This window comes from Adiantum capillus-veneris, chromosome 7 (assembly GCF_014529385.1).
Source record: "Adiantum capillus-veneris isolate H3 chromosome 7, ASM1452938v2, whole genome shotgun sequence".
Lineage (NCBI taxonomy): Eukaryota > Viridiplantae > Streptophyta > Polypodiopsida > Polypodiales > Pteridaceae > Adiantum > Adiantum capillus-veneris.
The window spans coordinates 40146947-40163571 of NC_140937.1; the positions used below are offsets into that span (position 1 = coordinate 40146947).

Below are 16625 nucleotides of genomic sequence, written 5' to 3' on the forward strand. Positions count from 1 at the left end.
TGCCAGGATGATCATGCAATCAAAAGTTTTGAGAGAGCAACTGCTGCTCAAGCAACAGGTCTCTTCAAGACAGAGATTGTGCCAGTGACGGTTTCAGGGAACAAGGGAAAACAGATCAATGTCGTGGACTTTGATGAGGAATGCTCCAAGGTGTACTGTATGTTAAATGTATTGATGGAATGAAAATTGCTAATATTTCCTTGGCACTTAAAATCATCCTTCTTGCAGTTTGATCCGGACAAACTTGAGAACCTACCACCAGTTTTTAAATCTAATGGCACCATTACCGCAGGAAATGCTTCGTCGATTAGTGATGGAGCAGCTGCCCTTCTATTGACATCTACTATGTTCGCTGAAAAGCATGGGCTTCCAATTCTAGCTTACATACGGGGGTTTAGCGATGCTGAGCAGGTGCTTGTTGTCATAGGTTATTAATTTATTTCAAAAAGCAACTCTGCTACAAGCGGGAATCGGTTAACTGTATTTTTGTTTCTGATTGTAGGCACCTGAAAAGTTTCCTACAAGCCCTTCATTGGCGATCCCTCTTGCATTGCAGCAAGCTGGCCTGCACCTCAAAGACATCGATTTATTTGAGATCAATGAAGCTTTCTCTGTATGCTACTGTGGCCCTGATCTAGTTGTAAAACTCAAATACGTAAAAAAATTTGTAGTGGTGTGTGTGTGTGTGTGTTTGCTTCGTTAATATGTAGTTTGTTGTTTTATGTGTCGAGTAGTCAAGTTATGTGTAGTCACTTTTATGGGTTTAGTTTTTCTTGTATATCTGCAAATGATGATGGCATTTGTTATGTTAAAATCTGCCCATATGCTACCTCTCTATTCACTGGTATGGAGCACAACTATAAAACGGGGTTAGGAGACATTGCTGAAATACAAGACACTTACTCTCTCACTATTTAAGGTGATAAAATAAGGAAACATGAAGCAGCCAGCCTATTTTTCCAACAGATGAATTTGCCAGTTTCTTGTAGGGGCCTGAAAAAAGGCCTCCCATATGGCTGCATCCTGTCTGAAACTGTTTGTATGGACCTTGCAGAATGTTGATCAGCTGTCCTCACATGTCCCCTTGGCTCAGGAGAGGGAGACACAGGTGTATGACATGTACGATCCATGCTGTATGGGGTTTCATGAAGAAGATTTAGGAATACGAAGTTTTTGGGAGCTTAGGTGATATCAGGACTTATATAGGAGGCAGATTTTTGTGTTTGACCAGATCACAGGCTCATTTTTTTTCATGGGCTTGACAGATTGCCAGATACAAGCGCTTCAACCTGCTTTTCATATTGAGGGAGCAGCATAAAGTGGCTGCCAAGTTGAATAAAAAAGGCCACTCTACTAATCCATAGCAGGGACCAAAGCCCTTTTGATCATTATGCTTTTAATTTCAGTGTGTATGCTAAAACTCTATGTACGAGATGAGCAGCTATGACAGATGAGTGTGGCAACACCAATGGTTGGTGGAGGCTGTAGAGCTGATATTTCTGCTTTATGCTTACCTTCTATAGCAAGTGCTTCCCACAAATGAGCCGAAGCTTTGAGACATCTATATGAGGCTGAAGTCGGCCTATGACACAAATCAAGTATACATGTGTGTATGTCCTCCGTCTATCGGAAAAGACAAAAATAGTTCAAACTTGTACAGATAAAAAGAAAAGGAATTGTTGGTGGATGATGGGATCTATGGGGATGTATGGAGCTCTAGTACTAGGGGTAAGTGCATGTCTGTATGCTCAGGGTAGTACAACCATGCAACCATGATGGGATCTATGGGGATGTATGGAGCTCTAGTACTAGGGGTAAGTGCATGTCTATATGCTCAGGGTAGTACAACCATGCAAATGTATCAATCTAGCTAGCTCCATCTTGTGCTAATGGGGGGATGTAAGGGCTGCCCTAATGAATGCAGTTGGGTGCACCATCATCTGGGCTCATCTCTCCTCAGCAGCTCGATGTGCTTGGGTCCGGAATCTGTCTGCGGTGGAGTCATGGGGCCTAGTATCTGGTAGCACGCGTGCGTTGTTTGGCCCGGCTCATCTCAGCCTGTTGAAGTGTCGCTCCCCTCGGTGGGTCTGGGAGTGGAAGGGGTGTAGCTCTTTGAAAGAAGTGTGTAAGGTGTGACTGTCTCCCCCCCCCCCACCTCGGTCTCTGTAGGTGGCTGCAGAAGCGTGTCTCTGTGCCTCTGTATCACTAGCAAGTAGCGCCCCAGCTGTCTCTAATCTCGAGAGTGCATGATCTCTCGGAGGGTACGCTGCCCTCTAAATAGTGGCTTGTATCGGCCTCTAATATCAACATACGAGAGAGAGAGAGAGAGAGAGAGAGAGAGAGAGAGCTTTCTAACGTCTATGTGAGGCCGAAGTCGGGCCTATGAGACAAATCAAGTATACATATGTGTATGTCCTCTATCTATCGGAAAAGACAAAATAGTTCAAACTAGTACAAAGTAAAAGAGAGAAGGACGTCTGGTGGGTGATGAGATCTATGGGGATGGGTTGAGTTCTAGTACTAGGGATATGTGTATGTCTATATGCTGAGGGTAGTACGACCATGCAAATGCATCAATCTAGCTAGCTCCATCCTGTGCTAATGGCAGGGTGTAAAATGTAGCACATGGGAGGGTCCGGAGCAAGGGCTGCCCTAATAAATGCCTCCGGGTGAGCCATCATCTGGGCTCGTCTCTCCTCAGCAGCTCGATGTGCTTGGGTCCGGATCTCCTCGATCTATCTGCGGTGGAGTCATGGGGCGTGGCCTCTGGTAGCCCGCGGGCGTCATCTAGCCCGGCTCACCTCAGCTTGCTGAAGGGTCACTCCCCTCAGTGGGTCTGGGAGTGGAAGGGGTGTATCTCTTTGAAAGAAATATGTAAGCTGTGACTATCTCTTTCGTCTCTGTAGGTGGCTGCAAAAGTGTGTCCCTATGCCTCTGTATCTCTAGCAAGTAGCGCCCTAGCTGTCTTTGATCTCGAGAGTGCATGATATCTCGAAAGGTAGGTTGCCCTCTGAATAAGAGCTCGTATCGGCCTCTGATATGTGCATAAGCTCTGCATCTGCAAACAAAATGCTTCTCACTCTCTACTTCCTCTCTGCATACTCTACACACTCTTTCCTCTCTGGGAATTTCATGAGCTCGCCTCACCTCGATCTCTAGTCTGTGTGATGACACTCTGAGCTGACCAATCGCCACCCGTGAGTTGTGTGGCATGTAGGTGTCCATATAGCGTGGTCGCTGTATGAGCCCATCCTCCAGTATGGTAAGAAAATGGTCTCTGTAGTGTGACATCTTCCGCTAGGGGAGATGTGATCCAAGTCTGTTTGATATAGAGCTTCCAAAGATCCTGTCAGATCACTATGTTTCTCTCACACACTACTGAGAGATGAAGCTGAGGAGAGTTGGGGTCGTATTGGAAAGGTGGCAAACTATCCAGGTCAAGGCCATGTGCTCCGAACCATGCTCTAATCTGTGTGTACCATGCTCTGTTGTATCCTGCCTCTGATATCTATATAGCTGACTCAAATGATTGCCGTGTGAGTCTGTCGGTCGGGACCTCTCTCTCTTTGGATGAAGCAGACCGTCTAGAAGAGTGCCTTCACTACCGGGGGGGGGTGTGGCAAGCTCTGCCTTGATGATGTCCGGTGGCACTCTGTGCTTGCCTCGAAATAGGCGAGAAAGAGAGAGAAATGAAATGATATATTAACGTCTACAGAAGGCCAAAGTGACGTATGAGACAAAAAAGTTACAAGTGGTGAATCTAGTACAATGTCTGAGTATAACTAAAAAAAGGGAGGGGGGGGGGGTTTTTCAGAGGAAATCCCTCATCGGTCAGTGGCGAATCTCGTCAATATCCTCCATAGTCAGTACTCTGACTGGGCACCTCGCATGTCGAGCTATGGTGATCCGGATCCTCTGCTGCAGCCTCCTTCGTTATTGTGAAGCCCCCCGTGATCGTGGTCGTCTGGATCTCCCTAGCTCAATCGCCCGATTAATCAACGTACCTCTGGTGTGGGTGTGATCTGAAGCTGAGCTTTGTTGAGTGAGCACTCCTCTGGCTGCTCATTGTCTAGTGTAAAGAAATCTGTGATCGGCCTCTGAGACTGGCTCTCCCCTGATGTCCTCAGCAAGCTCTCCTTAACTCCAGTAAAAACAGGCCTAGGCATCTCTGGTCTGGGTATCTCATGACTCTAGAAAGTGGTCCGAAACCCTCTCTGAACAAGCAGTGAAAGCGACCACGGATCTCATAGTACATAGGGCACCGACATATGTAGTGCAGCTCTGTCTCTGGCTCAATATGACATACATGACATATCCTGGCCTTTGCTAGTACTTTTCAAAATCTACCAGTCTCAATCTGAATCTGATGCGAGGATGTGCGTATCTGGCCAATAGCACACCGTATCCCATGAGATAAGTGTGTATCCATGTATCCAGGCTTCGTCACAAATCCTTCCTCTTGAACTCCACATTCCAGAGCACTATCCCAACACCTCAAACACTTGGAGCTGTCATCCCAATTGGCCCCTTTTGAAGCCCTTTTGGCCTAAAAAAACCCATCAAGCATACACTTCAACTATCACCTACTTGCTCGGGTCCTTTGCACCTACTTTAGCACTTTGCCATGCACCTGTAAACACCCATAGCCTAGCATTGCACACTTCCCAGGTGGGACCAATTTTGGTTGCAGCAGTGTTGTGCTCTTTGATTGAGGCTATAGATCACCCAAATCGGACTTTGGATGAAGAAGTTATTATCAAAAGAGTGAACTCCTGTCTATTAGGTCAAAACCGGTTGCACGAGAGCGAGAGAGAGAGAGAGAGAGAGAGAGAGAGAGAGAGAGAGAGAGAGAGAGAGAGAGAGAATTTGTCCATGCTGAAGCCATGGATCTGGAACCATGATGACAATTGTGCATACCAGCATGATGTGTCACCCCGTAAATCTAACTGTCTGGAGGACTCACGGGCCAATCTGGCATATCTGCCTCTCATAGTATCTGACAACCTCTGCATAAAGGAGACTGATTTGGTAAGCGCTTCTATCTCCATGGGGGGGGTGCTAACTCTACTCTAATGATCTTGTGTGGCACGGAGGCCTTGGCTCTAGTCAGCCGAAAGATCAAAGATACCAAGGGCCTCTACATACCTCTCCACCCATCCTGACCCACAGAGGGTCCCCAAACCTGAACCCCATAAAGCATAGCTGAAGCAACCAAGGTATCAAAGAGCCAAAGATTTCTTTGGGGTTCTTGGAACTGAATCTGCGAACACATCCTCTCCAATCCTCCCAAGGCCGCATACGCTCTGGTCACTCTAGTCTATGTTGCTCTCTTCAAAGAAAACCTTGGCCCAGTGAAGACTACTACAAGATAAGTGTATGCATGTGTTACTCCCCAGTCTCCTGACCATAAGTGAATGTAGGTGCTGATCTCCTGATCCATTGTGGTGTGGTGTTAAACACCATAACCTTGGTTTTACCAAGGTTCCACTATCCTCCGCAAAGTGTAGATGATGTTCTCCTAATCCATTTTGGTGTGGTGTTAAACACCATAACCTTGGTTTTACCAAGATTTACAGACAATCCACTATCCTCTGCAAAGCTATGTAATGCATCCAAATGTCATTACATACCCTCCGGTGAGTCAAAGATCAACACAATATCATCAGCATATAACAACAATGGAATCCATGTTCCTGCCAGCTGGGCACCTCTGTCACTCTCTTTGTCAATATAATTAGAAACCTCATCTATATACATACCAAATAGAGTAGGAGACAATGGACAACCTTGTTTCACTCCAATAGAGGAGTGAACTAAATCAAATATCCCCTCTGGAGGATGTACATGTCCCACCACTAATTTATTTAGAGCCATGATCCCCCAAATCAACTCAATGGGCACTCCCATCTCCTATAGTCTACGGATCAATTTGGCTCTAGGCACCATGTCAAATGATTCACAAATTAACAATAACTCCATCTCCCATGTCCTTATCAATGTCGAGCACGTTGACCTGCTTTCCATATAGAGGAGGTGAAACCAACTAACGCTTTAATATCGGTAGTAGGAGGTACCGACTGGAGTTTATTGAAAAAAAATGTGAATCAATCGAGATGCAGCAAGTCTAAGATGTTGCGCGAAGCAGGGGAAAGAGCAGCAAGGGGTGCACCGACTCTAGAGGTCGAGGGCCGCCTCCGGGGAGAGTAGTAGTGCTTGTGAGGGTGCCCTGTGCCCTGGAGCTTGGAGCTGAGCTCGTAGAGTTTTCTTTTTTCAACTTTACGTATCATCGTTACTCACAACTCGATGCACGTGGTTGCGAGAGTGATAAAGTGGTTATACAAGCTTGAGGGTCCGAGTCGAGTCTGTTATAACCCTTTTACTGAGTAATGGAATGTTGGAATGGAAAGATCCACCTAAGGGAAGTCCTCATTGGGATTTTAAGGAATCAAGTGGAGAAATGAATATAATAAGCGACGAGCCAAATAGGCGAGTAGGTCCAATAGAAACTTTAAACACAACTGGAAATTGAGAAACCTGCACAAAAGAACAACTGAAAGAGATACATGAGAGGTGGAGTTCGTCAGAACGTTATCAGTGATATTTCTTTATTTTGGTGATATCAAACAAACAACATTACAATTGTGAGGTTCCCAACCCAGAAGATTGGGGCGACTTGATAGATGGCCTTCCTTTATTCTCAAGTGGAAGTCCTTTATCCATCGTGAACGTGGTTATAAGGGTCATACACCACAAACCAAGTCGAAAAATCAAAGGACTCTAATGTGAACTAACTTCTATATCATAAAGATAAAATCTCATTAACATACTTAGGATCCATAAACGCTGCCTTTTTCCCCACGTTGAAGAGGCACGGCCGCCATTCATAAGTCCTAAATGTGATATGAGACTTATTATGAACTAACTAGTAATCTTGTGAAAAGTACTCGACTAATCGGGTCCACCCGTCCGTAGATATAACTCCGTTAGGATACTAATCTCTCACTTTCTACACCACACTCACCAGTTCCTCTTGTTTTTTAATTACTACCACATTGTTTTACATGTACAAACAGTGTTCCTTTATTAATTGCGGGTACAGGTTCTTTCATGCAGCCCTTCAAACATCACCAAAACAATTTTTCCTCAAGCAGGGACTAATGACGACAATCCTATATTTCAACAAAACGAATATCCAATTTTTCTTATGAGTTTGTCACTATCCTTGGACTTTCTGTGTCTAACCAACAGAGTCGTTGCAAAGAATTTACTTATTTACTAACCGCGAAATGTGCAAACTTTTCCAATTGCTAAGTGCAGGGACATCTCGCTACCCGCGAGGCATCTTGCTAACCGCAATGCATCTCGCTAACCGCAAGAAACAAAAAGAGAGCCAATAACCTCGTCTTAATCTCCTCTAATCGCAAGTTCCATCTAGAAACAAGATATTCCTTCAACAATTTTTCTCTTTAAGTGATTCTTCAAACATGATTCACTAACTCTTAATATCAAACAGTAACAATTTATCAAACAACAACAATTTATCAGACAATTCTTTCACTACTCTACGGAATCATATGCTTGTTTTTTGTGATACAATCACTTTTTTGGGTCGTTTTAAGGGAATTCTTACGCTTGACTTGCCAGGTCAGCATGTATAACAATGCAAAATTATAAATTTGTCTTACTGGATTAGCAACATGTTCAACTACCTCTCGTGTTGGAGGTTGGGCGACTTTACTTCTTCTGCAGCCGATGCCTCCGCTTGAGCTACAATTGGAGTAGTTGATACCTTCCTTTGTACCCTCTTTGGAGGTGGAATGGCATGAGCATCTTTGGAGCTTCGTGTCACTCGCTTCGGGGCCATTATATCAAAATAGAGAAGAGGGAGTTGGAGTTGGAGTTGGAGTTGAAGTTGGAGATGGAAATGGGTTGAGGGTGTGAGTTTGAGGGAGAGAAGGTAACTCCGGCGTCAAGGCAAGAGAGCTTCCGCTTCTCTGTGTGTGTGTTAATGCGGAGAGAAGAGGGGCCTTTATATAGGCTCTCAAAGGCCAAGAGGAAGGAGCTAAGAATAGTGAAAAGCAAGAAGAAAAGTTTGTGTGCATTCGCGGCTTTTTTTTTTTGGCGCATTTCAATGCGTAATTTGGAGACTCTAATTTTAGGAAAAGCTTGTTAAAAAAGAAGAAAAGAAGCTCTAATTTTGACTTCTCTTGCTTCTCTAAAAATACTTTTCCTTTCCTAAAAATACTCATTTTCTAAAACTACTCTTTCTTTGCTAAAAATTAGCCAAAAGTTTTTCTATCTTTCTCATAGATCAACTCTTATTCTCAATTATAGTCTTAGGGCATTAAATTGCTCCTAACCTTAGCAACTTATTCTTCCCAAGTGAATAAGGGCCATAATTTATAGTTCCAAAGTCCGATTTCTGATCTGATTGTTCTGTTAAAACTCTCTATGACTTAACAAAAATGCGAAACTCAAATACTTTTGCAAAGTAACTGAAATTGTTTTTATCGATAAATCTTGGGTATGTTACAATTACTGCTCTCTGCTCGAAGAGACCACTCTCAGAGTGAGTACAACTAGCACTATGGCCATAAAAGCAACTTGCACACGCAGCCTCTAATAGCATCTTGCCATGACCACAATTCTATGGTACAATCCCTGGAACATGAGCAATTTTTTCATACGATTCGTACCGCAGTGCCACATTATCAGCCACCAATCGCACAATTGGCCACCCTCGTGATTATTTGACACCACTTTTGGAGGTGGGATCAATGGTCACAATTTGTTGGGGGTGGAGTGATTTGGCATGCGTTGTCCAATGTTGGATTAAACACCGAGCGAATGTCGAGTGGACCCCATGAAAGTAAACCCGTTGTGAACGCTAAGTGAACGTCAAGTAAAGATAACTGAAAACTGTTAACACAAAGTGAACGCAGTCATTTCAAGTGAGCTTCGCGTGATCACATTGAGTCCAACGTGAACCTCATGTAAACATCATGTGAACCCCTCACGACAATTTTTCACAATAATGACATATAGTCTCACCTATCTTTCAATAAACGTGTTATAGCTTAGCGATAGAGTAGTCGTGTTGTGTGTAGGGGGTGGTGGATTCAAGGCCCAAGGGCAAAAACGGGGACACAATTTTCTTTTTCCCAAAAACAATCAGACAGTCAGATGGTTCAAAGATTGTGGACCGTCGATCCAGATTCCCACCTCTCAAAAGTGGCGCCGTTTAGTGCTGAGGGTTGGCCACCTTAGCAGACAGGTGTCCGTACTTAGTGCCATGTCAGCCCATTTCTACATCCCACTCGTCCGTACAGCTTTGGTCAATTGACCTTACTGCTGTTCAGCCGTCCATACACCCCCAGCAGCCTCCTATATGCAGTCCCCTCCCCATGGCAGGGTCGCCCTCTTGCGCCAACATTACACCCACCTGTTACCCTTCTTTGCAGGTAACAGTTGCAGTCATGGCTCTCCTCCCCTCCGCGTCCATTTTCTATTCATTGAGTGGGCTGCCTGTGCACGAGCTGGTTGAAGCCTCCCTCTGGTGAAGCATATCTAGGGGCTCGGGTTCATTGTTCCCGTGCCTTTGCACTGTTTCCGCTGATGTCATCCAATTGCAGCGTCATCACTGATATCCCCCCTTCCTCCCATTCCCTTTCCCTTGTGCTTGGTATGTTTGTATGTGGTGCTATGTGTTGGGTATGTGCATTGCTTGGCTGCATGCATATGTGTTTATGTTTGGATGTCTGTGTGTGTGTGTGTGCGCGCTAGGTGTTTAGCTGTGACCGTTCGGGTGTTTTGTGTGTGTCTCAATGCTTGTGCAAGCTCTTGGGTGTGTGCATTGTGTGTATTGCCTCGTTTGTTAGTTGTGTGTGTGTGTGTTTTTTTTTTTTTTTTTTTTTTTGGGGGGGGGGGCTTGCTTGCGTGTATATGTTGGGTGTGTGTGGGTGTATCGTTTGTGTGTGTTGGTGTGTGTGTGTTGCATGTGTATGTGAGTGATTTTTGTAGGTGGGTCTCTATCCTATCTCATCTCTGCCAAGCTACCTTGCAACTTCTTTTCCTTTCGACTTGGCTGCGGTTTCCTCTTCTGCCTTCCTAGTCGAGATGTGCTCAACTCTGTGGTGCCACATTCAGCAAGTCGACTGGTCTCTTCAATGTGTGAGAATTCCTCTTAGGTTCTTCTAGCTGGAGATATTGGAGCTTCATCCTTTGGAGACTTGGTTGGAGGCTCTTGGTGTCTCCCTGCAGCTTATGTTCGCTCATCCTCCCCATCAGCTCCTTTTTCTCTTTGGTTGGCCTTTGGTTACTGATAGTAGCAGATGTTAGTTTGATGCTTCTCCCCAGATTGTGGATTGTTGTTTTCTTTGATTCAAACTCTTACAACCTTCATTGATTGTTGTCATTGCTTCCCTTGGAGATCATTGTGTATGTGTATGCTATTTCAGAGGTTGTTGGAAGTTGTCCTCTCCATTGTAGGTGGCTAGGGCACTTTTACTTGTCTTTAGAATAGGTTTTTTCTACGGGCCTTTTTTAAGTTCTTTAATTGCCCTTGTGGCTAGCTGTATCCATGTGTGTGTGTGTGTGTGCGTGCGCGCGCATGTCCGTGTGCGTGTGCGTGTGTGTGTGTTGAATTTCATCTCCTATAATGTGCGTGGGTTATGTAATCACAACAAGTGGCGGCTTACCTGGCACTATGTACATACATGTAAAGCAAACATTGTGGTTCTTCAAGAGCATAACCAGCATCAATTTGCAGGACAGACTTCTTACTTTGCGGGCTACTGGATAGCTTATGTAGGATCAGCTGGCCATTCAGGAGTGCTTATGCTTGTTCGACATGAACTTCTCCCGACCTTGGTTTTTAATGACCCGGCTGTGAGATGGATGGTCATCCAATGTATTGTTAATGGGGAAGTTTTCGAATTTGGAGGATTATATGCATACACAGCTTCTGCAGATAGGACATGGTTGTGGAGTGCTATCTCTTCTTATTGTTGGCGTTCCAATGCCTTTCTCTGTGAAGATTTTAATAATGCACCAAACCTTGCGGATAATACTACTGGCCATTCTCACATGCTTCATATGGAACGACAATCATGGGATCAATTTATGTCGACCTGTAATGGGCTTGATTTTATGGCCCTTTTTGCATCCAACTGATCCAGGATTCACTTTTCAGCACAATGCTCTATCTATGTATCGCGCTTGACTGGATCGCTGGTATCTTTTTCACATGCAACAGTATGATGACTTTGTATACGAGATGAGGATTGAATATGCTATGTGTCTCTCGGATCATTTTCTTGTATGCTTGAAACTTCGTTTTGGCTCTTTTGATGTAAATGATCGCCTACCCAAGAAGAGACTTTTGCATATCAATAATGCTTATCTCAAGCATGAGCCTTTTGGCACTATGATTGTGAATATCATCCCGCCTTTGCTCTCCCAGATGTATGCTGACATGGACATAGCTTGGTTCCGTTTTGTTATGCGTGTTCAATCAGTTATACAGGATTATGGCAGGGATTATTTGTCACAATTAAGGGAACAGGTTAACCAGGCAAAGGATGCTTGTAGCCAATTAATGCACTTGGCTAATCATACTTCTCTTATTGACGCTCAAATGACTGAGTTGTTTTCTGTCCACGCTATATTAAGGCACAATGTTGAGAGGAAATTGGCCAAATGATAGACTCGAGCTTGTCAACAGGCTTTTGCAGGTAAAGGATGTGCTTCTAAACAATTCTTTCAACATTTGCATCACTCCAGGCAGTCTCAAGCTATACGGAGAGTTAAATTACCGTCAAGGGAGTGGACCTCCACTTTCCGAGAGCTAGCACTAGCCCTACACTCTCATTATGGCAAGATTTTTGAGGCCCCTTCTCCCACGAGAGAAGCTCACCAAGCACATCACATGTTTCTCTCGCATGTTACTTCCATTCTTTCGATGCGGCAGGCTCAAGACTTGGAAGCTGTTTTCACTGAGTCGGAATTGTATGCCAGCTTGCTTGATTTAGGTCGATGGAGAGCTCCTGGTTGGGATGGTCTCTCTGTGGAATTTTTCTTGTCTTTCTGGGATTATTTGAAGGTGCCTCTATTGTTCATGATGATTACAGCCTGGGAACAACAGAAATTGCCCTCCTCTTGGAAAGAAGGTTTGCTCAAGCTGATACCGAAGCATGCATTGTGTGAAGATTATGCCTGTGGTATAAAAGTTAATGGCAAAAATGCTTGCTAAACGACTCAAGTGCTTTTTGCATGAAGGCTTGCATCAATCTCAATACGGCTTCATTCCGCGACGTCAAATTACTGATAATCTCGCGAATGTCATCATTGGTATGGAGTATGCAAAATATACTCGACAGGATGTCTTAATCATGCAGGTCGACATTGAAAAGGCATTTGATACTGTTCTTTGGGATTACATTGCGGATACCATGAGACGTTTGGGCTTTGGGCCTCGGCTATCCTGTGTCGTGCTTTTCTTGTATGCATACAGTACTTCTGCAGGCTTGCTGGATGGTTTTCTCACAGAATCTTGGACTTTGGGACGGTCGGTACGCCAGGGCTGCCCTCTGAGTGCTTTGCTTTATGCAATCGCTACTCATCCCTTGTTTATGTATTTGGATTCCTTGACCTCCACTGGTAGGCTACATCGCCCGACTTTACCTTCTGGTCGACATTTTGTTGGTCAGGCTTATGCAAATGACTCTTTGTTCATGCCTCGTAATAACTATGATGATGTATAGCAAATTATGCATACTCTTCACTTGTTTGGATTGGCAGCAAGTCTCAAAGTTAAGTTTTGCAAATCCAAGCTATTGCCTCTGAAAGAGTGTGACTGGCATAAGATATTGTGGCCTCGGGACATTGTTCCTCCACATGTTCTAGTTCGCCATTTGGGTTATCCACTGGGTTGGAATGTATCAGCTATGCAGAAACTGGATTGGGTGATCCAACGTCTGCATTCCAAGTTGAATTATTAGAAATTGTCCACGTGGCCACTTCATGTGCGTCTCAGGATTGTCCAATGCATCCTTGTGGCTTATGTGCAGTTTTATTTGCCTTTGTTATCCTGGCCTCGGTTGCGCTTGCAATCCCTCATGTTCAATATTTTAGAGCATTTTTGGCGGACCTCGTCTAGCAAGAGGGGCCTTCGGCTTCTATCTATGAACAAGCTGTGTTCTCCCAAGCGGCTAGGAGGGTTGAATATTTTGGACTTGAGACGTCATCTTCTGGCTCGGAAAGCTATGTTGTTGCCAGTTTTGGTGGAGCAGCAGCAACCCTGGGCTCTCATGGTCACACATTTGTGTGCACACATTGTCACCCCTTCTTTTGGTCGTTGGAAACCGACTTATTGGGATGTTTTTCGGAAGCTTGAAGGATACAGTCTTGGATGTCTATTTACTTCTTGTCTAATTGTTGATTGGAAGGTTGTCACTTCACATTTGGCTCGAGATGGTCAACAATCCTTTGGAGGTAACTCTCTTCGCCTGGAGAGTCTGCATTGGAGCAAGGTTTTTGGTTCGACTTTGGTTCAACGGTCTCCTCGCCAAGCGTATTTTCTTTCCCAAAAAGGAATCTGTCAGGTGCATCTGGTGGTTGATGACTCGGGTTATGTTCTTTCTTTCATTGTTGCCGTCTCCCGCTTTCGGTTGGGCCTTCACTATTCTCCTCTCTGGCGGGAGATTCAAAGGATACTTGCTACTCATTCACCTATTCCTCCTCTGGATCTGGACTCTCGCTTCTCTGATTGGAATCTGGCTACTACCAGATTGGACTGCATCTCAGCTTCCAGTGTCTATGCCATCCTTCAGTCTGATGTATGGATTGTGCATCGGGGTAATCAGCTGTGGTCGTTTTCCAAGTCATCCTTGTGGTGGCAACACACATTGTCTCGCATTTGGCAGAGTCATCTCCCTTTGAAGGAACGTGTTTTCTTATGGCGGTGCTTGGTGGGAGCTCTACCTGTTGGCAGTGTGTTGCATGCGCGGCATATTGCGCCTTCCTACTACCTCAGATGCCTTGAAGCTGAGGAGACCGTGCCACACTTACTGTGGTGTTGTCGTCACTCCAGAGCCTTCATTCGGCAAGTGTCGACTGCTCTTCAACTACGTTTTCCTTCCGGCTCTTTTCACAGACGATTTTGGCTTTTTGGGGTGCTTCGGTCACCACAATCTCAGTTTGCAGTCTTCTTCACCTGGGTCAGATTTTGGACTGTGTGGGCCATCTGGCATCATAGGAACTCCTTAATGTTCCAAGGCACTTTTGTTGACTCCTTTCCCTATTTCAAATTATCTCTTGGTCAAGCGCTGCATTTTGCCTATGACACTGGAGACATCACTCTTGATGCCTACAGGATTTACTTTGATTGTTTCTAGCCTTCGGAGCCTCATAGTGCTTTGTCTTTTGTATCCCTTTCTTTTTGCAGGTTTTTCTCGCTTTGAGGTTTCCCACTTGTAAATTAATCAAAGCAGGTTTACAAAAAAAAAAAGTGTGTGTGTGTGTGTGTTTTGGAGTATTAATCTATATATCTTATACACAACTTGAACCAAACGATTCAAAAATGAAATTGACAAAGGTAAGTAAAAATGCGTATATACATTTTTTTTCATTTAATATATGTACATATGAAAATAAATTTTTATGTTTTAACTACATCTAAAAGACAAAAAAGTGAAGTATCAATAGTAGACATTTTGTACTTAGAAGGTTGAACAGCTTTGAATCCAGAGATAACAGAAGTCGGAGTCCTTACCTGCAACCATCATGCAAACAAAAAAATCATCAGTATTTTTGTTTAGGCATGGAATGCAGGTATAGGACGGACTTAGCAGTTGTCATCCATGTCCCTCTTATCCATGCATTCAAATATGTTCAATGATGACATGAAATTCTTGTCTAGATCCATGTATGCCTATGGCAGCCAAAAGTAAATACTCTAGTCTTGTTGGTATGTGATGTATAAATAAACAAAAAAAATTCCAAGGCATAGTTCATAGGTAGGTTAAGATCCGTAATAGACTCTATCACTCATGGCTATGAGACAAACTTTTCAAGCATAGTGTTTGGCTAAGTTAATGACATAGTGTCTGGTTAAGTTAAGCATAGTGTTAAGGACATGAATTGACAATTACTCATGGTTATGGAGAAGATAAATTAAAACTGAGTAACAAGCATTGAAAAAATGTTTATTTTAATGCTTGCGTGTTATGTTAAAGGGGGTTAGTGCCTTCTTTGCCCATCAATCTCTCTCTCCAAAAAAAGAATTGATTATAGCATAGTAAGGTTAGTAAACAACTTGACCAACCTATTGTTACTCACATGTCGGTAGGCAATAAAAATAGCTCTAAACAACTATTGCTATGAATGTCTGCATTCTATTTAGGGTAGCCCTCCTGAACATTTCTTTTAATGTGCTATCGGTTAGGGAGGTAAATCTAGACAAGGCTAGGAATTGAACATTGAGTAGAAAGATAATTATCTTTGAAGTAATTCTATTATGAGTAATATTTAAGAGGGAGCTTAAAGAAAATCACTCAATACTATGTGTTAGAAAAAAAGACTTCTTTTCTGCTATATTTTTCTGCAGACGGTGTTTTCTATACGCAATTGTGTCACTCATTAAAAAAAAAATTGTCAGTAAGGATATAAAATCCTAAATTAGTTTGGAATTAATAAAGGATGGCTAAATTTTTGGGTGACACACAAAATATGTAATGAGTCACTAACCAATTTAGTGGCTTAAGTATAGTTTTGTAACTTTTGTAAAAGGGATTTTCATTATGGGTCACCATGACCAATTAACTATATTGAATTTCATTGTTGACTTATGATTATGCCATCAATTAACGAAGCAGAAGTAAAAGAGAGGGATCAAGCTTAGAATTAAATCGTCACTTTTTGTATAAGTTTGTCACTTTTCTAAAATAATGCTACAATCAGCACGGAATGTAAATTTTCTTACTTAAACTTGCAAAAACCCCAACTAAAGGGGCATTTTATACTCGGTCCCATCAGAATATCTACTGTATGAAGTAAAGCTGGGTGCAGAGGCAGATGCATTAGCATCATTGGCGATTGAATTTTCTGCCATGTAAGTGATTGTATTTGATAGTGCTTGTACGATGTCAATTGAGTACTTCAGAACTCCTTCCAATATGCCCTGTATTAGTGTGGAGGCTCGATTTTACTGAGTATTGCAGATAGCGGCATAATCAAGCTTCAGAACTTGCTTCATATTCTATGAATAGTTGCGAATATGCTTGCTCATGTGTGTGTGCGCGCGCGCGTGTGTGTGTTTGTATGGTAAAATTGTAGTGCATATCCGATTAATGCGGACTCTTACTATCAAACAGCATAAGAGCTTATGTGTGCAGCGCAAAAATGAAGCAGCCTCAGCATTCTTTAGCTCGTATCAGTACGATGATTTTCTCTGTGTGTGTGTGAAAATACTTTGTGTGTGTGTGTGTGTCTGTGTATGTGTGAGAGACATAGGGGGGAGTGGACCTCCACTCTTCGAGAGCTAGCATTAGCCCTACGCTCTCATTATGGCAAGATTTTTGAGGCCCCTTCTTCTCCCACGAGAGAAGCTCGCCAAGCGCGTCATGTGT

The 16625-nt window shown here is 43.5% G+C and overlaps 1 protein-coding gene across 1 annotated transcript in view; it reads left to right on the forward strand.

Annotated features, from left to right (window-relative positions):
• LOC147453721 (acetyl-CoA acetyltransferase 2-like) overlaps positions 1-16625 on the forward strand; it is a 154202-nt gene that overhangs the window by 110767 nt on the left and 26810 nt on the right. Inside the window, exons 8-10 of the mRNA XM_086516962.1 lie at positions 7-150; positions 229-411; positions 503-613. Coding sequence (XP_086373088.1) covers positions 7-150; positions 229-411; positions 503-613 — 438 coding nt within the window. The remainder of the gene's footprint in view (positions 1-6; positions 151-228; positions 412-502; positions 614-16625) is intronic.